This window comes from Tachypleus tridentatus, chromosome 13 (genome assembly GCF_004210375.1).
Source record: "Tachypleus tridentatus isolate NWPU-2018 chromosome 13, ASM421037v1, whole genome shotgun sequence".
Classification (NCBI taxonomy): Eukaryota; Metazoa; Arthropoda; class Merostomata; order Xiphosura; family Limulidae; genus Tachypleus; species Tachypleus tridentatus.
Genome location: NC_134837.1, coordinates 10,783,320 through 10,805,414, shown reverse-complemented (window position 1 = coordinate 10,805,414; position 22,095 = coordinate 10,783,320). Strand labels below are relative to the sequence as shown.

At 32.8% G+C, this 22,095-nt stretch overlaps 1 protein-coding gene and 1 pseudogene across 2 annotated transcripts in view; one reads left to right on the top strand and one right to left on the bottom strand.

Moving 5' to 3' along the window:
* The window catches only part of LOC143240069 (atrial natriuretic peptide receptor 1-like), a 460,913-nt pseudogene that overhangs the window by 230,293 nt on the left and 208,525 nt on the right, over positions 1 to 22,095 (top strand). The gene's annotated exons all lie outside the window — the stretch shown is intronic.
* LOC143237619 (atrial natriuretic peptide receptor 2-like) overlaps positions 13,281 to 22,095 on the bottom strand; it is a 60,826-nt gene continuing 52,011 nt past the window's right edge. Inside the window, exon 7 of the mRNA XM_076477067.1 lies at positions 13,281 to 13,367. Coding sequence (XP_076333182.1) covers positions 13,281 to 13,367 — 87 coding nt within the window. The remainder of the gene's footprint in view (positions 13,368 to 22,095) is intronic.

Sequence of the window (22,095 nt, the reverse complement as noted above, 5' to 3'; positions counted from 1 at the left end):
AACTGTTGTTGGTCCACTGCAGGTCTATAACCACTTTCCTCTCACAGTGTTACACACAGAAACCAATATACAACCATCACATCCTATCAGGTTAACACCTCAAACTGTTGTTGGTCCACTGCAGCTCTCTAGCCATTTGAAATTGAACATGATTTTTGTTGGACATAGTGAACAAATGAGAACTCAAAGTCTAGCAGATTGCCTCTTTTGGTGAACAAGCATGAATCATGCAGTATCTATGTTTCACTGAATTCAGCCTCTCCGAGTCGTTTGGGATCATCAGTCACTCTCATTCTTACGTTTGAACCTACCCATCTCATTACTATTAGCACACTTCCCCTTAAGTTGTCATACACTGTTCTACATCTAGGTACCAAAATATATTTTAATTCACTCACAAGTAAGTAAAATGTTTTTAGTAACATATATTGGTTTATGAAATAAAACTGTTCCGTAACTGAGAGGTTACATTTCTTCGGTGAACATCTGGACAGTCAAATGAGAGATGTTTTACTGTTTCTATGTTTGGACAATATGGACACTTTTTTTGTCTTAGTTGTTTTTAATGTATGTAACCTTTCTCAAGGACGTAAGTTGTCAGATCTTAGTGATGACTAGCTGCTTTACCACTAATCTTACACTGCTAAATTAGAGACGGCTAGCGCAAATAGCCCTCGTGTTGCTTTTTGCGAGGGGCCTGGCATGGCCTAGCGCGTTAAGGCGTGCGCTTCGTAATCTGAGGGTCGCGGGTTCGCGCCCGAGTCGCGCTAAAACATGCTCGCACTCCCAGCCGTGGGGGCGTTATAATGTGACGGTCAATCCCACTATTCGTTGGTAAAAGAGTAGCCCAAGAGTTGGCGGTGGGTGGTGATGACTAGCTGCCTTCCCTCTAGTCTTACACTGCTAAATTAGGGACGGCTAGCACAGATAGCCCTCGAGTAGCTTTGTGCGAAATTCCCAAACAAACAAACAAAACAAAGCTTTTTGCGAGAAATTAAAAAAACAACAAAAATACCTGCATCAGCTTTATAAATTATAGAAATACTCATATAGCACAATAAAAAACTCATTTCAATTTTATTTAACGTTTTTTACATATTTTGGTGATTTCAGAGCATTATTCCTAAATACTTTACCTCACAATTTCGTTTGAATGTGAAAGTAATAATAATATATCTAATATTATTTCTTGGATAAGGATTAAATGTTATTAAAACACCTTGCATGAGAATGTTTTACAGTTCGGCTATTTTAATTAGACGTACATGTTATTATTGTATTATCAAGACGGCTGGTAAGGGTATTTTAACTTTAATTAAAATAAAGCACAGAACAAAGTTTCGACCTTCTTAGGTCATCTTCAGATTAACATTTTCTTTCTGAAGATGATAGTTTGGAACTTGAGGCATGTTGATGGTGTGTTCACAACCTCTGTACCCCGTTATTGAGAATTTATTAATTTTGACGTATGTTAACATTAATTATATTAATGGATAGCGCCACGCTCTTACACAAAACAATAACAAAATCATAATTAAATTCTCCGTCACCTGGTGGGACAGCAGTAAGTCTTTAGATTTACAACGCTAAAAATAGGGATACAGTTTCTCTCAGTGGACCCAACAGATAGAACGATGTGGCTTGGATATAAGAATATAAACACATTAAATTTTCTACAACACAACATACATACAGAATAGTGAATGGCACACAAACATCTTATATGTTTCGTAAAGTCCACTCGAACTCCATAAGAAGGAATTTAATGGGAAAAAAAATGGTCGCTACCACTTCAATAATACATAAACTCAAATGAAGTGTCTACACCAGTAGCCACTGTAACGCTGATATGAAGAGACGTTTAATAAGTTATACTCACTTCCTATTTTGACCCCTGATCTTTCAACTTTGGCCTATAACACACCTCTGCAGCCAATGATCAGCAATTAATTAATAATATAAAATAGTGTGGAAAGGCGTTAAGAAGTGTGTACTAAAAGCGGATAACAGAAAGCATCCCTATCGCCAGTACATCAACCACACTCTTCCTTCAAAGTCATATGATACAGTGAATAACACGTAAATACATTTTGAGTTCTTAACGCTTTTACAAACCTTTTCTAAATACTGTAATATTTTATGTTATATATAAAATGTGCGAAAGTTAAAATGTTTGTATATTTTTCATAGAATTCATCCTAATTTTATTTTTAGTTCATAACATGGACAAAGGAAGAGAACCACAACTTGTGTGGTATAAATAACTTTATCCTGTCCTGTACCTCACATACTCTAACACTAGTCCAGTTATTGATGAAAACTCAAACTATAGTTGTTTTATCTGATTTTCTTCTGTTCGATAACAGCTTTTCTTAAATTATTCTTTGGCTTTTAAGAACTACTCACCTTTAGTTTGTTTCATTTATAAATCTGAACATTGGATGAGCTTTCTTTAGCTCGGCCACCCTCAAACAATATAGTTGATAACTTAATATATATTTTAGTTATTTAAAGGATTATCTAAATACCATTAAACTGTCTAAATGTGACTGGCATAGCACTCGAAGCTTTCTGTATGACAATTCTGCTTTTTCGCTTGAAAATATCTTTAAGGCTAACCTTGTTAAGTGCTATTGGGTTAAAGGACAAAACCGCTGATATCTAGCAGCGAGGGTACTCAACTAATGCGGTCGTAGAAGCATTTTGTACTTTGATTGCTGGCCCGGCAAGACCAGGTGGTTAAGGCACTCGACTCGTAATCCGAGGGTTACGAGTTCGAATCCCCCGTCACACCAAACATGTTTGCCCTTTCAGCTGTGGAGGCGTTATAATATTACAGTCAATTCTACTATTTCTTGGTAAAAGAGTAGCCCAAGAGTTGGCGGTGGGTGGTGATAACTAGTTGCCTTCCCTCTAGTCTTACATTGCAAAATTAGGGATGGCTAGCGCAGACAGTCTTCATGTAGCTTTGCGCGAAATTAAAAAAAAAATGCTATTCAATATTAAGCCTATTTACAGTTAATTGTAATTATTATTGTATAGCTTATGCAGCTCTTGTTTTGGAAATTGTTATATAATTTAAAGAGTCCTCGCGGACGAGTTCTATGGGAAGTAACTTATCTTCAAGAAATAATATTCAAGTTATCTAGAATTTATGTAACTTATACAATAAATAGCATTTCAACACTTACTGAGACAAATAGTTGCTTTTCTGTGAAAAAAAGAATAAAGATTCCCCCGGTGGGGAAAACTTTAAAATCAAGGGCTCGATTCCCCTCTGTGGATAACAGCAGATAACCCGCTGTTGCTTTGCTATAAGAAAAATACACATGTAGAAGATCTTACTCTGAAAAATTTAGTTTTCTCAAAGGTTAATATGTTTATATATCGAAAAACGAATAAGTAAATGTTTATTTAGATCTGACACTTAACAGAGTTTAGGTTTGAAGGATATTTACATTAGTAACGGAATGAGCTAAGTTTAAAAGTGCAGTCGAGAGATGCACAGAAAAAAAAAAATGACACAGTATACGCAAGTTTAGAAAAAAGGTTTTTATTTAGATTATGGAGTAAAAACCATTGCGGTTAACAGTAACAAAAAGTTCACAGGATAATAATTTGTGCATCCAAGGCACGCTTATTAGAGGAAGAATATGTTGCATGACAGGTAAAATAGAAAAATAATTTTTGTTTTTTTAATTGAAGAGGATCTGATACTAAGTGATAACCCCTACACTGACTTTTATAAGTAAATATTACATTTTTATGTATAATTTTAATGCAACAACGTGTTTTAATGCTAAATAAATATCACCTTAAAAATATTTTGCAACTTAAGTTTGTTGATAAGATGCAGGAAATATGAAAATTATAAAATAAACACACAGGACAAGCTCTGGCGCTGAATAAAACGTTTCCTGGTGTCTATTATAAAAAGTAATATGACCCTTTTTTAAATCTATATTTTCTTCACAAAACGTAATGGACTAAAAGGAATGCAATGAAATTAAAAACAGCAAAGTTCTATTTTCATCATGCTTAATAGGCCTAGACTAAATATATTTTATTTTTATTACTTATTAGGCCTAAAAAGATATAATTCTTCGCCAACTTAAGTAATTTTATACCATTTCATGGTAACAAATATATCCCCTTCTTGAATAACAAACAAACAAACACATTTAATATATTTTTCAAATATATATATTTAAAAATTACTTGTAAAAATAACTTAAGTCTTGAGAAAATATTTACAAATAGTTTGGATCGGAAGTTACTTTTATTTAATGGATTTATATGATGAATTTAAAGATGTTTTTTGACAAAAGATTTAGAAGCTTTAGAATGTTTCTTGCAAAAAAAAATCACAAAATTGCTTTTTATGGGGTTTTCTAAAAAGAAAATCTTCTCAAAAGAAAAAAATACAAACATTTTTTCTGCATTTCGACCCTTACACAATCCTTAAAGTGAGAGCCATTTCCATGATTCACAGCAAGTACATTTTGTGAAAATAAACAAACAAAAAACACTGATTGAAACTAAACAGGCTGCAGAAGCATCTCAGAGAAGACTAAATTTCCACGAAATATTCTCGTTGTTTGTTTATTTGCCAGTGCATCCAGATTTTCGCGTTTTTTAGTCACCAAGCTTACTGCTGAGCCACCAGGTGCAGCTATTCTTAAAATATAACACATCTGTTTTATTTATTTATTTTTACCTCTCCGGTAAATAAGATAAAAAACAGCCTTTACGCTCCATATAATAATGATAATAATAATAATAATAATCCAGATAAAGCTTATAATGGCGAAACTTTGGCTGAAATAAAACGTTCTTTTTAATGACTATCTCGAACTTCGATACCAAAATATCTGAAACCTTTTACTATTCACTAAACATTTTGAAGAAGAACGAAATATTCCTTTAGTTAAAGTTTTGACGGTCATGGACGATTTGGCTAAAGTTCCAAGTGAGTGCTTTTTGTGTTCGTTTCTAACCCTACACCTGAAGAAAGATATACAGCAGCATGTTTACATATAAAAAAAGAACAAGAAAAAAAAGTACTGCTAAAACTAGCTGTGACGCGCTAAGCATGAATTAGAATGCTTCCCTTACTGGATGAGTTTAGTTTCTAGTACTTTAGAGACAGAAATTCATTCCAGCAATTATTGCCTGACGTTTTCTTAGTCATGTGGCGAAGTACCTTTGTCGACAGTGTTTATACTGTTTTTACAGTTACATTTAATTGTTCAAATGATCGCGGCGATACATCTCAGACGATACTTCGCATATTCGTTTACAAAACTAAAATGAGCAGACAACCAAATCTATGATGTATGCATTTTCATAATAAGAGTTTTTACTGTTACACTTTAAATTATTGTTGAGATCTGAATGTGGATTACGTTTAACTAGGTTACAGGTGAAATTATTGTTGAGATCTGAACGTAGATTAAATTTACTTGGTTACAGGTTAAGTTATTGTTGAGGTCTAAATGTAGATTACGCTCACCTAGGTTACATGTTGAATTATTGTTGAGGTTTAAATGTAGATTGGAGGTTATATTACTGTTCAGGTCTGAATGTAGATTAAGTTTACCCAGGTTATTATTACTTAGCTAAGTTTGCTAAGATTAGCAGTTTGAAATATTGTTGTAGAATTTCACCCTTTTTTAAAACCACGTTCACCCATCTTTGTTAAAAATGTCTATATGTAGGGTATGAAGCATAGTGCTTCTTCTGGCCTCGTGTTATGAGCTTAAACTTTAAAAATATATGTAGTGAGAAACGATCACAGCTAGTTTAATTTTAGCATCTTTTAGTTTTTTGCAACCTTAAAACTGTTGACGACAGCTTCTCTAAACAATTATGTAAAGTCACAAAATACCAAGTGTGGTTTATTAAAATTCTTTATCAAAACCATCTGTAAATCCGGCATCACTGACGTCTAAGACCGAGATAAGTTGAAACAGGTGATAGTGCAAGCCTATATCAGCGAAAGGCTGTCCTTTAAAACCTTAACAATTTAAATTTGTGTTTGCAGCCTGGATTGTTTAGATAATGTTATTTTAGATTGTTTTTTTCTTAGTAGCACATGCTATAGAAGAAAATGATTAAGAAATTTAATAAACACCTCCTGTGTGTCAGTTCTAAATTTATGACCTTAAAAGTCTAAAATCCATGGTTCGTTTTCCCACGGCGAACAGGCGATTGTGCAGGTTTGCGTTAAAAATCAAGTATTCATTTTTTGCTGCGAACAGAAATAAATTTTACGATCATTACGTGAACTTGTTTTGTTGATAAATAAAATAAAGAAACTTACCAATTTATTTGTCTGTTATTTAGCCTTAAACTGAGTGATTCTCTAATTTATATTTTTTGAGTCTGTTTTTGTGCAAATGTCATTAGTCGACCACATATTGAACTTTAATTTTTGAGTGCATTTAAAGTTTTTTTGTTTAGAACTGCTTAACAAATGGTTTTATATTTATTGGTAGATTTAATGTTCCTCCCCAAGAAACTGTAAAAACGAAACGAGCATATAGTTCTTCTTCCTTTATTATTTTCAATTAATTGGTGTTCAACCACACGAAATATAGGTTCGAAACGTGATGCCTCCATGCATTTTAAGCTGTGATAGCTTTAAAAAAATGGTTGTCATTTCCCATTATTTGGTTCAGTTCTGGTTCAGATTTCTGATTGTAAACTTCCAATTGGTCAGTAGTACAGGCGACTTTAATCTAGCTTTTTAGCCTACGTGCGTATGAGGCGTCGTTGGAAAATTCCACCGTAGTTTAGGCCTACTGGTGATTGTTAATTTAAAATTACGGACGGCTATCGCAGATATTTCTTTAGTAGTTTTGAGCAAAATTTAAAACAAACAAACAAGTAATATAACTTGTTTGTATTATGGAATAATATTTCATTTATTTATTGATAAGTGGCCAGAGTAATAGCAGTATAAAAATTACCTCCGAGGAAGATTTTTAAGAGTAAATACGATGACAAAACATACCACAACAATTATTATCTCAATATGTCACCAGTTTTTATGATATTAGTTTTTACTAAAAGAAAATTAAAACCTTGTTGAATAAACATCGAATAGCACAACAAAGAATACTTCATTTATAATAAACAAAAGCTATGAGTATTTTAATAAACCGTATATTGGGAACTGTATTTAAATCAAAGAAAAACTACGAATGAAATATTCAACACAATCAAAAAATAACTAGGTAAATGCAGATGATATATAGAAGCCCCCAGTGGCACATTCATGGATTTACATGTTTTATGTTGTGTTCTCATTCTATTAACGTGTGATAAAGTGGATCAAGATAAAGTAGATATATTTTGTATTCTCATTGTGTTAACGTGTAATAGAGTGGATCAAGATAAAGAATATTTATGTTTCGTTTTGACACTGCTGTTTTGTAATAGATTATATCAAGATAAAGCAGCTATGTGTTGTGTGCTAATTGTGTTATTTTGTAATAAAGAAAATCAAGATAAAGTCGCTGTATGTTGTGTTCCTATTGTGTTAATGTGTAATTTAGTAGATCAAGATAAAGTATTTTTATATGTTTTGTTCTCCTTGTGTTAATGTGTAATAGTGTGGATCAAGATAAAGTAGTTATATGTTTTGTTCTCATTGTGTTAATGTGTAATAGTGTGGACCAAGATAAAGTAGTTATATGTTTTGTTCTGACTATGTTATTTTGTTAAACAGTAGATCACGATAAAGTAGTTATATGTTGTGTTCTAACTATGTTATTTTGTTATAGAGTAGATCACGATAAAGTAGTTATATGTTGTGTTCTGACTATGTCATTTTGTTATAGAGTAGATCACGATAAAGTAGTTATATGTTGTGTTCTGAATATATTATTTTGTTATGGAGTAGATCACGATAAAGTAGTTATATGTTGTGTTCTGACTATGTTATTTTGTTATAGAGTAGATCAAGATAAAGTAGTTATAAGTTGTTTTCTCATTGTGTAAACGTGTGTTAGAGTTGAAGAAGATAAAGTCGTTATATGTTGTGCTCTCCTCGTCTTAACGTGTAAGAGAATAGATCAAGATAAGGTATTTAAATGTTGTGTTTTGATTGTGGTAACGTGAAATAGAGTGGATCAATATAAAGTAGTTATATGTTTTGTTCTCATTGTGTTAATGTGTAATAGTGAGGATCAAGATAAAGTAGTTATATGTTTTGTTCTCATTGTGTTAATGTGTAATAGTGTGGATCAAGATAAAGTAGTTATATGTTTTGTTCTCATTGTGTTAATGTGTAATAGAGTAGATCAAGATAAAGTAGTTATATGTTTTGTTCTTATTGTGTTAATGTGTAATAGTGTGGACCAAGATAAAGTAGTTATATGTTTTGTTCTTATTGTGTTAATGTGTAATAGTGTGGATCAAGATAAAGTAGTTATATGTTTTGTTCTCATTGTGTTAATGTGTAATAGTGTGGATCAAGATAAAGTAGTTATATGTTGTGTTCTCATTGTGTTAATGTGTAATAGTGTGGATCAAGATAAAGTAGTTATATGTTTTGTTCTTATTGTGTTAATGTGTAATAGTGTGGATCAAGATAAAGTAGTTATATGTTTTGTTCTCATTGTGTTAATGTGTAATAGTGTGGATCAAGATAAAGTAGTTATATGTTGTTTTCTCATTGTGTTAATGTGTAATAGTGTGGATCAAGATAAAGTAGTTATATGTTTTCTTCTCATTGTGTTAATGTGTAATTGTGTGGATCAAGATAAAGTAGTTATATGTTTTGTTCTCATTGTGTTAATGTGTAATAGTGTGGATCAAGATAAAGTAGTTATATGTTTTGTTCTCCTTGTGTTAATGTGTAATAGTGTGGATCAAGATAAAGTAGTTATATGTTTTGTTCTCCTTGTGTTAATGTGTAATAGTGTGGATCAAGATAAAGTAGTTATATGTTTTGTTCTCCTTGTGTTAATGTGTAATAGTGTGGATCAAGATAATGTAGTTATATGTTGTGTTCTCATTGTGTTAATGTGTAATAGTGTGGATCAAGATAAAGTAGTTATCTGTTGTTTTCTCATTGTGTTAATGTGTAATAGTGTGGATCAAGATAAAGTAGTTATATGTTTTGTTCTCATTGTGTTAATGTGTAATTGTGTGGATCAAGATAAAGTAGTTATATGTTTTGTTCTCATTGTGTTAATGTGTAATAGTGTGGATCAAGATAAAGTAGTTATATGTTTTGTTCTCCTTGTGTTAATGTGTAATAGTGTGGATCAAGATAAAGTAGTTATATGTTTTGTTCTCCTTGTGTTAATGTGTAATAGTGTGGATCAAGATAAAGTAGTTATATGTTGTTTTCTCATTGTGTTAATGTGTAATAGTGTGGATCAAGATAATGTAGTTATATGTTGTGTTCTCATTGTGTTAATGTGTAATAGTGTGGATCAAGATAAAGTAGTTATCTGTTGTTTTCTCATTGTGTTAATGTGTAATAGTGTGGATTAAGATAAAGTAGTTATATGTTTTGTTCTCATTGTATTAATGTGTAATAGTGTGGGTCAAGATAAAGTAGTTATATGTTTTGTTCTCATTGTGTTAATGTGTAGTAGTGTGGATCAAGATAAAGTAGTTATATGTTGTTTTCTCATTGTGTTAATGTGTAATAGTGTGGATCAAGATAATGTAGTTATATGTTGTGTTCTCATTGTGTTAATGTGTATTAGTGTAGATCAAGATAAAGTAGTTATATGTTTTGTTCTTATTGTGTTAATGTGTAATAGTGTGGATCAAGATAAAGTAGTTATATGTTTTGTTCTCATTGTGTTAATGTGTAATAGTGTGGATCAAGATAAAGTAGTTATATGTTGTTTTCTCATTGTGTTAATGTGTAATAGTGTGGATCAAGATAAAGTAGTTATATGTTTTGTTCTCATTGTGTTAATGTGTAATTGTGTGGATCAAGATAAAGTAGTTATATGTTTTGTTCTCATTGTGTTAATGTGTAATAGTGTGGATCAAGATAAAGTAGTTATATGTTTTGTTCTCCTTGTGTTAATGTGTAATAGTGTGGATCAAGATAAAGTAGTTATATGTTTTGTTCTCCTTGTGTTAATGTGTAATAGTGTGGATCAAGATAATGTAGTTATATATTTGTGTTCTCATTGTGTTAATGTGTAATAGTGTGGATCAAGATAAAGTAGTTATATGTTTTGTTCTCATTGTGTTAATGTGTAATAGTGTGGATCAAGATAAAGTAGTTATATGTTGTTTTCTCATTGTGTTAATGTGTAATAGTGTGGATCAAGATAATGTAGTTATATGTTGTGTTCTCATTGTGTTAATGTGTAATAGTGTGGATCAAGATAAAGTAGTTATCTGTTGTTTTCTCATTGTGTTAATGTGTAATAGTGTGGATCAAGATAAAGTAGTTATATGTTTTGTTCTCATTGTGTTAATGTGTAATTGTGTGGATCAAGATAAAGTAGTTATATGTTTTGTTCTCATTGTGTTAATGTGTAATAGTGTGGATCAAGATAAAGTAGTTATATGTTTTGTTCTCCTTGTGTTAATGTGTAATAGTGTGGATCAAGATAAAGTAGTTATATGTTTTGTTCTCCTTGTGTTAATGTGTAATAGTGTGGATCAAGATAAAGTAGTTATATGTTGTTTTCTCATTGTGTTAATGTGTAATAGTGTGGATCAAGATAAAATAGTTATATGTTTTGTTCTCATGGTGCCATTCTTTGTTTCACAATTTTATGACATATTGTTTAAGTTGAAGCTATTGTGTGATTTGGTTTGGTTGTATTTAAGTGCAAAGTTATGAAATACTTTATCTGCGCTGTGTACGCAATGCTTATCGAAAGGAGAATTCTAACATCTCAAGCCGGTAGAAGTTTCTCTGAGCCGCTTGGGTCGTAGATGTTTGACTATTCTTGGGCGAAGATTGTTGTTCTTGTATGCTGGGGGCAGTCCTTGTTTTCAGTGAGGCTGCAACTGATATGAGGTTTGGGATAACGTTGAAGTACAGTTTTAGTTAGCAGGTGTTTCACGTGAAACCCTCCCAGCAGTTATCAAACATTTAGCTTACGTAAAATATACTGTGATATGTTTTGTTAAATTGTGAAGTAATTTTGTTAAATAATTGTGAAATGGGTTATGCTGTTACCTTTGTTAATAATTGTTTTATTAATAACGAAATTAGGGAATAAAAATAGGCTCATTGAATGGAAAGTTATTAAAATGATGTTTTGTGCAAAGTAATGAAACAAAAGACCACAAGAATATACAAAGAAAAATAATGATATGTAGAGTACATTTTATATCTTACATTATTGTCTCTTAATCCTCTTGATTAGAGGAGTGTTTTTCATATTTGTTTGGATGTTTTTTGTTTATAACAAATTGTAGAACATCTTGACCCACAAACTACTTATATAATCGAAGAAAACAATGTTTGTATGTGAGGAAACGGAAAATAATTTTGTTTATCTCAATGCTACATGGGTCACTCTGTAGGCTCTTTCCACACAAAGGAGTCGTACTCTACATTTTGTTTTATAAGTTAGTATCTCTCCCTCTGGCCAAGGATCAGAAAAGAAAACCATTTTTACAGCAGTGGAATAGAAAAGGTTAAAGTGCATATGTTATGTTTAGGGTTAGTTCATGGTGTCTCTGCTCTAAATGAACTGATAGTAGTTTACAACATTCTTGGCTGAGGTCCATAATCTACTGAATATATCAGCACTGCCTACTTCAATAGTATTGTGTTTTTTGTTGAACACGTTCTGAACTTACGATGTTTATTTATTCACGTGTGTAGACTAAACCTTCTTACAATAGCAGATCCATAAAACACCGAATCCAATTTGTGAACATTCGGGATTTCTAGTAACGATAGGGTGGGGGAACCTCCTAAAACTTTCGTCTTCTTTACATACGGGTACTTTCACGATCCAAATACAGTTTTACAGATTCCACATTCAGATAGAGTTACTTGTCTAAACTGAATCCACACTGCGTGAAATCGACACTGCATTTAAAAATAATGAAATTTGCTTATCCAGTATTACATATTCCCAATGCCCAGCGGTAAGTTTGAAGGCTGATATGCTTAAAACGGTTTTGACACCCGTAGTGAGTACAACATAAATCGCACATCGTGTAGTTTTATGTTAAACATCAAACGAACAAAATTAAAAGTTACTTACACATAATCGAACATAGTATTTTGTTTCTTTTTTTTTAAACAATAAGAGGGTAAATTTATTTTTATTTCAGTGGATTTCTGATAGAACGTTTACGACGTCTAGGGGTCTTCAGGCCACAGGTTGAGAACCGAGAATTAACCTAATTTCTTAGTTCAGATCTTGTAAGCCATCAGTGGCATGGCACAGTGGTATGTTTGCACAGCTACGACGTTAGAATACAGTTTAGATACCCTTGGTGGGACAAGCACAAATAGTCAATTGTATAGTTTTATGCTTAATTACAAGCAACAACAAGGTCTATGTAATTCGTATTTCTAACTTTCATCAAATAAAACCTTCTTAACTGAAATTACCCTGTTCTTCAGATTTCATAATAGTACCATACACTACCTATGCTCTATAACAGAATCATGTATTATCTATGTTCTATACTAGTATCATCACTATCTATGTTCTATAATAGCATCATACAGTATCTATTCTCAATAAGAGTATTGTACACTATCTATATTTTATAACAGTTCCATACTCTATGTTATAACTATAACCCTATATAACAGTATCATACACTATCTATGTTCTATAACAGTATCATACACTATCTATGTTCTATAACAGTATCATACACTATCTGTGTTCTATAAGAGTATCATGCACTATGTTTTATAATAGTGTCATAGAGTATATATGTTTTATAATAGTGTCTTGCACTATGTTCTATAACAGTACCATATACTATGTTATATAATACTATTATACACTATCCATGTTTTATAATAGTATCATACACTATCTATGTTTTGAATTTGTAACTAGTATCTTACCGAATTCTTCTTAAAAATTATGGTTTTTTTGTATGCTGAATGCTATGAAGTTTTTACAACTAAATAGGCTTAACATCTATTATAAAGTTCGTGTTAAAAAGACATCTACAAACAGAAATTAATTTTGTCGCTGATTAATGGCCTTTAGTTTACAACGTTTCTCAAGTAATTGGTCTCAAACCTATAACTTTAAAGTTTTTGTATTAGATATATACAAAGATAGATTTACAGAATAAGTTATCTCTTATGATCTAGCTAGGCTGGAGATTTTTGGTAATGCCTGCTGTTTTAGATTTCCATAATCAGTGTCCTTATTTATATAGTTTAATATCTAGAATAAAAAATACAACAAATACCAGAGAGTTCTCTTTAACTTATGTATGTAATTAGAGTCCTCAGGTCTACGTAGGTTGTTTACATTGGACGCTATTTTACTTAGTGTGAGATATTACTTTCTTCTTCTATGTACCAAACACTAAGCACTTGTCACACGTTCTTCAGGTGCTTAATTCTGTCTTTGTTTTTTCTTTCATGAAAGCTAAAGAGAATTCCGATCACCAAGGAAAAGGAATTCGGTCTCATATTTCTTTGTTTATTTAATCACTATTGGAAATCCTTTTCTACGTCACCATTTCTTATAAGATGCTCTTTAGACACCTATGTTAGAAACTTGCTGAGACTTCAACTTCTATTTTTGTTGTTACTACTTGTTCAATCGAGACATCCGTGAGCTTAAGTGTTATTTATTTTTCTAGTAAATCACGAGAAGTTGCTAGGCCCAGGAGACTTTATAGAATACACAATAAATAATTAAAAGCAAACTTAGCTTCGTAAATTCGTAGAAACTGTAGAGGCGGTTCTGCTAAATATCCTTAAAATACATTCAGGACGAATCGATTCTTTTATTAGTTGTGTTTGTTTGTTACACGTCGGGCCTTCTGTGGTGAGTTCACCCTGAGTATCATACCCCGATTTTTTACGTATAAGCCCTCAAATTTATTGTTGAGCCTTTGACGGACAGCTATGTTGACATCTGTGACAGGAAACATAACTTAAATATGTAACAAACAGTAACCTGACTCTAGTATTAGAAAACATAATGGATGTGTAACAGTCAATAACTTCAGTCTAGTGTTAGACAACATATTGGATGTGTAACAGTTGGTAACTTCAGTTTTATGTTTGACAACATTACGGATTTGCAACTAGAAGTAACTTGTTACATGGTATCCCTGGTATTGAATATGCTAGTTTTGTTATATTTTTGACAGGTTCCATATTACTGTATCCTAAGTTGAATAAAGCTATTGTACATATTCCAGATACCAGCAATATGAAGTAACAACTGGATTCTACAACATGTATCAGTAACATTTGAATGTAGTTACCCAAAGAAGAAATAGTGTTTAAACTTTAAACAAAACAAACGAAACTGGCGACAACGATAAAGCCAAGATCAACACTGGGGTCAGGTTTGGGAGACAGAGAGCCAGGAATGTGGCACTAAGTAGTGTACCATCAACAGCGAAGAAAGTTTCTGGTTAATGGTGTAGCTACTGATTAGATTATTTAAACAATCAGTTAGAACAAAGGAATGGTGAACATGTGAAAGCTTTGTTTGGGTTTTAGGACTAAATATATATTTCTAGATAGAAAAATTTACAAATTTGTCTTATAAAATATTTTTTAAGTTCAGTTTTACATTTCTTATTGAGCCGAAGGTTAATTCTATGATAACCGCCAGAGACGCATAAAATTCATCACGTAATAAGTTAGTTCTGTCGTAAGCCACAAAACGGTTATTATTGGCGCCACTAGTCACAAATAATTTAAGATCAACAAGGGAAAATGTTCTACTTTTAGAAAACTGAATTACAGGAAAATTGGTGAACTTCGTATTGTATTAAAACTGGCGAAATGAAAACATATAGTGTAACTACTTATATACGAAATCGTTAGCTTCCATACGGTACACACATTTTTAATATTTTATTTGACGTGGTGGTTAGTTAGTACCCGACTCAACCCGTGATTTGGGGGCTTGGAAGTTCGAATCTTACCATCAAACATGTTTCTCGTTTTACCCATAAGGGCATTGTAATGTTACGTTCCATCTCACTGTTCATTGGTATAGAGTTGTCGGTGGTGTTAACATGCTGCTAGTCTATCAGTTATAAATTAAGGACGGCTTACACAGATAGTCGTCCAGTAGTTTTTCACGAAACGCAACAAACAAATGTGTTTCTAACTTTTTTTTTAATACTTTATAGAGAGAAACGAACAGTTCATTTCACTCTAACCTTTCCTGTTTACTCCATTTCATGGAACCCGTCTTATAATACACAGAAAAATATCTTACTCCGTTTCTCTGACACACCTTTTGAAAATGTGACTTCTACAAAGAATACAGTAAATACCTTGGGGACGTTATAATGTGACTGTCAATCCCACTGGTAGTTGATAAAAGAGTAGCCCAAGAGTTGGCGATGTGAGGTGATGACTAGCTGCCTTCCCTCTGGTCTTTCACTGATAAATTACGGAGAGCTACCACAGATAGCTCACGTGTAGCTTTCTGCAGAATTCTAAGCAAACAAAAAATAAAAATATGATATATATTATATTTAAATTGTAAGTGGTAAACTTTGTAAAGTTTGAAGAGGGAAATCCTCCTATTTATGGTGGTATAAACTTCCAAGATTCCACGACAGGGTTTTAGATAGAAATACATATATGAATGTCGTGGTGATGAAAAGGTTAATAGCAAGTTGTGTCATTCAAAACTATCGTCTGCTTAAAGTTAAGCACAAGCTACACAAGGCGCTATCTGTGCTCTGGCCACAACTGGTATCGAAATTCGGTTTCTAGCATTGTAGGTCCGCAGACATACAGCTGTGCCATTAGGGGACAAAAGAGCTGCAACAGAAGTTCTTGAACTGACGAAAGTTTATGATAATGTGTAGATAAAGAATCACGACCAATCAGAGCAGGCTAACTGGATATCTTTAAATTGATCTGTCGCAAGTGACATTGAAACTAACTGTTTGCCATTATAAACCAGGTTAACGTTTTGGTGATGGACTTGTGTCAACATAAGTCTAGCTATTGGCACCTGCATGTAGGATAGCAGGTCTGAGTTAGAAAAGTGTGGTTACCAAAATGTCCTATCTTCTAGAGGACAGTGCTAATAGAATATTGAAAATCTTAAATGGACCGTCTTTCTGAAACATCTCGTTTGGACAGAGATGTTTTGGAAGGCGCCATGTCAACTTTACACCATAGCTTGTGACTACAGGTCAACTTTACACCATAGCTTGTGACCACAGGTCAACTTTACACCATAGCTTGTGACTACAGGTCAATTTCACACCATAGCTTGTGACTACATGTCAACTTTACACCATAGCTTGTGACTACATGTCAACTTTACACCATAGCTTGTGACTACAGGTCAACTTTACACCATAGCTTGTGACTACAGGTCAACTTTACACCATAGCTTGTGACTACAGTCTCGTGCAACTTTGAATGGGATCCTAAGTGTCTAGAAAGACACTAGAACATGGATTTTACCATAATGTCGTTTTATATACATCCTTGTCCCAGCTACTAGCATACTGAGCTTTCTTATTAGATGTAAAAATATCCCTCAAGTTCAGCTGTGCGGAAGTTAGTAAATATACTACTTCCGGTGAGATCGTCCGAAAAATTCCCTGGTGAGACGTGTGTAAAAGTTACTGTGACAGCAGTTCACTGGAACAAATGTCAACCAACTTAGTGAAAGTCTCATGCTAGTTACGGTTTTCCAGAGTTTTGGAGAATGTCATACAGAGACGAATTCCTACACCTGGATATTTAAAAATCTTCTGGCAAACACAGTTTATAACGACATCAGAGTTGACTTATATAAACCATACTAATAGTGAAAACGAACTTCACACAGATTTATAATGAAAAAACAAAAGAGCCATCTAGTGATGTGGAAAAAACCCACTTGTAGAGAAATATCTATGTAAAAACGGCTCATTTGGGTTGAGAAACTTTTTTACCTCTTACCTCTCTGTTTCTTTGCGAACCTGACGATGACCGAAGAAGGTTGAAACGTTGTTCACTCCTCTACGTAAAAAAAAATAAAAAATTCTCAACCCAAACGAGCCGTTTTTACATATATAAAAGAGCCATCCTTCCTTATCACTAGTCAATTTTATTATAAGAAACGGGTTCTTCGGTTATACTCAAACCTTAAATGGAATATTGTTAAATCTTATAAACTGAGCAATATGATTATGACAAAATGCACTTACATCTGTCTGATTCCATTTTGTGTCACCAGACACGATTGTAGACCATATTTTATGAAGTAAAGACTTACATTCGACACATTTCTGGTGCTGTAAGAAATATAATTCTGGTGTGTTGTTCTTGGGATGGAATTATCAGATGTTCAGAGTTCGGTGGTTGTTTTATTTGATATTTTAATTAACACAATTTATCCTTTTTCTTATTTCGTAATAGTTTAAAGTTACCACTTTAGGAGTATCATTAATTGGAAAAGTGTTAACCTCAGGGTATTTTATGTTACACACATGCATACACTTCTGGCCAAAATTTTAAGCCCAATGAACATAAAGAAAAAATATGCCTTTTGCGTTCTTAGACTCAACCACTTATTTGAGTAGAGCTTCGAAAGATGAAAATAAGAAAAGGGAAAATAAATATAAAAAACTTTTTAGCATTTAATAGGGAAAATGTGAACGCTATGAAATTAGCCTAAATACTAGCTGGTCAAAAGTTTAAGACCATACTGAAACGAAGCGTTAATCGGTAAACACTAACGAAATTCAGTCATTTGTGTTCAAGCATTAGCGTTGTCAACATTTCTCACTGACATCTCCTGTGTTACATTGGGTAAAAACATGGCAAAGGCTAAAAAAGTTGTCAAAGTTTAAACGTGGCAGAATTGTCGAATTGCAAAAGCAAGGTCTCTCTCAACGTGCCATTGCTGGCGTGATTTGAGCGTAGTAAAAATGCTGTGGCAACTTTCTTAAAAGACTCTGAAGGATACAGAACGAGAATTTCAAGTGTCGCCCCAAAAAAAATTTCGCCAGCGTTGAGCAGGAGGATTCGACGGGTTGTCCAGCAAGACAACAACCGATCGTCAAACTAGATTAAGGCCCTTACTGACGCAAGATGCAGCTCAAGAACAATAAGACGGTATCTACGAGAGAAAGGCTTTAAAAACCGTAAACGTCTTCAAAGACCACGCCTCCTTCTACACCACGAAACAGCTCGGTTAAACGTTGCTGAGAAGCACCAAACATGGGACGTAGAAAAGTGGAAGAAAGTTTTGTTCTCTGATGAGAAAAAATTTAACCTGGATGGCCCAGATGGCTTCCAACATTACTGGTATAATAAGGATATCCCACCGGAGACATTCTCTATACGATACAGTGGAGGAGGTTCCATCATGATCTGGAGTGCTTTCTCCTTCCATGGAACAATGGAGCTTCAGGTTATACAGGGGCGTTAAACAGCAGCTGGCTACATTGGCATGTTGGAGAGAGCATCCTTATTGGCTGAAGGTCCTCGCTTGTATGGAAATGACTGGGTCTTTCAGCAGGACAACGATGCAATCCACAATGCCTGCAGGACAAAGGCCTTTTTCATGGCGAATAATATGATTCTTTTGGACCATCCAGCGTGTTCGCTCGAATTGAACCCTATTTAAAATGTTTGTGGGTAGATAGCAAGGGAAGTCTATAGAAATGGACGTCAATTCCAAACAGTGTATAATCTTCGTGAAGCAATCTTCACCATTTTGAATAACCTTCCAGCCAGCCTTCTGTAAACGCTTATATCGACCATGCCAAAGCGAATATTTGCAGGTATTCGCAATGACGGCGGTGCAACTTACTACTGAGACCTCTTGTTGGGTATTTCCTACCCTGTTTAGGACTTCTTTTTGGTATGGTCTTAAACTTTTGACCACCTAGTATTTAGGCTAATTTTACAATGTTCACATTTTTCCTATTAAATGCTAAAACGTTTTTATTTTTATTTTCCCTTTTCTTATTTTCATCTTTCGAAGCTCTACTCAAACAAGTGGTTGCGTTTAACAACGCAAAAGACATATTTTTCTTTGGGCCTTAAGATTTTGGCCAGCAGTGTGTCTGTATACATATGGATAACTATGAAATAACGATTACGTTTTACTAATTATTCTATGCACAATTATTAACATTTGTCATAACGGGTTAATTGTTGATGAATAATGATACCTATTAAAGAATTACATCTAGTGAAACAACTACAGGAAATAATACTTCATGTCACTAGACGCAATTCTTTAATTAAGGCATTTTAGTATATCAACAATTACACTATTTGTCACACCTTTTTAAAACAATTACGTTCAGAGATACACGTACATCGAACAATTACAGTTACAATAAATAATTACATCTAGACATATACCTACATTAAATAATTACATAAACTGACATTCCTGTATTAAAGAATTACACATACGAGACTCACGTTTATTAAAGAATTGCATCTAATGACTCACATACGTTAAATAACCACCTAAAGACTCACATACGTCAAATAACCACCTAAAGACTCACATATAATGAAGAGATACACCTAGTAACTCACATATATTAAAAATTACATCTAGGGACTCATATATTAAAAAGAATTCCACTCAGTGACAAAACTATTAATTAATTACATCTATTGATGAACCTATATAAAAATTAGGTCAGTTGATACTCATATATTAAAGAATTGCATAGATAAACATACATATATTATACAATATACACATCAAGATATACCTACATTAAATAATTACATAAACTGACACTCCTGTATTAAAGAATTACACCAAGTGACTCACATCCCATAAAAAATTAAATGCAGTGACACACACATATCAAACAATTACACCCTGATAAACACATATACTAAAGTACCTATAGCAAATAATTAAACTTAATGATACTCCTATAGCAAATAATTAAACTTAATGACACACCTATAGTAAATAATTACAGTTAATGATACGCACGTATATTAAATAATTACAGTTAATGATATACCTATTGTTAATAGCAACACTTAACGATACACATATAATAAATAATGACACTCAATCATACACCTGTAGTAAATAATTCCACTTAATCATTGACACCTATAGTAAAAAATATTACACTTAATTATACCCCTATAGTAAATAATTAAACTTAATGATACACACCCACAGTAAATAATAACTCTTAGTGATACGTGTACAGGAAATAATTACACTTAATAATATCCATACAGGAAATAATTACACTTAATCAGATACATACAGGAAATAATTACACTTAATCAGATACATATTTCAAATAATTACACTTAAAGAAAACCTATAGTAAATAACACATTTAATAAAACACCTATAACAAAAAATTGCACTTAATGATATACCTATAGTTAATAATTCCACTTCATGGTACATCTATAGTAAATAATGACACTGAACGATACACCTAGAGTAAATATTTACACTTAGTATTGCACACATAAAGCAAATAATTACACTTACTAATACCTCTATGGTAAATAATTATACTTAATTATACATCTATAGTACATAATAACTCTTAATAATACCCCCTAGAGAAAATAATTACGCTTAATGAAACACACCTATAGTAAATAATTACAGTTAATGACATACCTATAGTAAATAATTACCCTTTCCTATATACCTATAATAAATAATTACACTTATTATTACACCTATAGTAAATAATTACACATAACGATACCCCTATAGTAAATAATTAATATTAATGATATGCCTATAGTAAATAGTTACACTTAATGTTACCCCCTATAATAAATACTGACACTAAACGATACACACTTGTATTAAATAATTACCGTTAATGACACATATATAGTAAATAATTACACTTAGTGATACACCTATATTAAACAATTAAATATAGCCACATACCTATATTGGCCTGGCATGGCCAAGCGCGTAAAGCGTGCGACTCGTAATCCGAGGGTCGCGGGTTCATGCCCGCGCCGTGCCGAACATGCTCGCCCTCCCAGCCGTGGGGGCGTTATAATGTGACGGTCAATCCCACTATTCGTTGGTAAAAGAGTAGCCCAAGAGTTGGCGGTGGGTGGTGACGACTAGCTGCCTTCCCTCTGGTCTTACACTGCTAAATTAGGGACGGATCGGTGCAGTGGGCTAACAACCTGTTGAAGAATCCGCAAGCGATTGCGGCCCTATGTTCCTAAATGGAATCTAATGGTGATACCTAACTACCTAACTATCATACATATATTAAATAATTATATACAGCGTCTTAACTTTATTAAGTAATCATAAATCGTGAAATACTTATAGTAAAGTATCACACCTAGTAGGACACCGATATTAAATAATTATATATATAGAAATATAAATATTAAATAATTACACGTATGTGTAAAAAAACATAGTAAAATAAATAAGTGATGTTAAACAAGAACAAATGACTAGCAACATGATTCAGATCGGTATTACTTCTCTTCTATTGCCGCCAGATGGCCAAGAACAGAAAGTATAATAAGCCATCTATAATATTCTAGAAAACTGCAGTTAGATTCCATGTTCCCTAATATTATTTTCAAAACATCTACTTAATTTTATCTATGTGTTTTATTATAAATCAATATCTATACGTCTTAGGCATTTATTAATAATTACTCATGCAGAACATTTGGGTATTTTCTTATAATTTTTCATTTATCGTATTTATGTATTTTATTATAGAAGTTCTTTTAAAGTATTTAAGTATTTCATTACAGAACTTTATTTAAAGTATTTAAAAGTTTTATTATAGAACTTTGTTTAAGGTATTTATGACTCTGGACAGACAGTTAAGAAAGCCCGGATCTCAGAGGTTCACGGAGTTTTTCTTGTTTAAGGACAGACAGTTTAAGAAGCCCGGATTACGTTTTCTACAGTATAACAGTGTTATTTCTGTTCATATTTGATTAAATGATTTAAA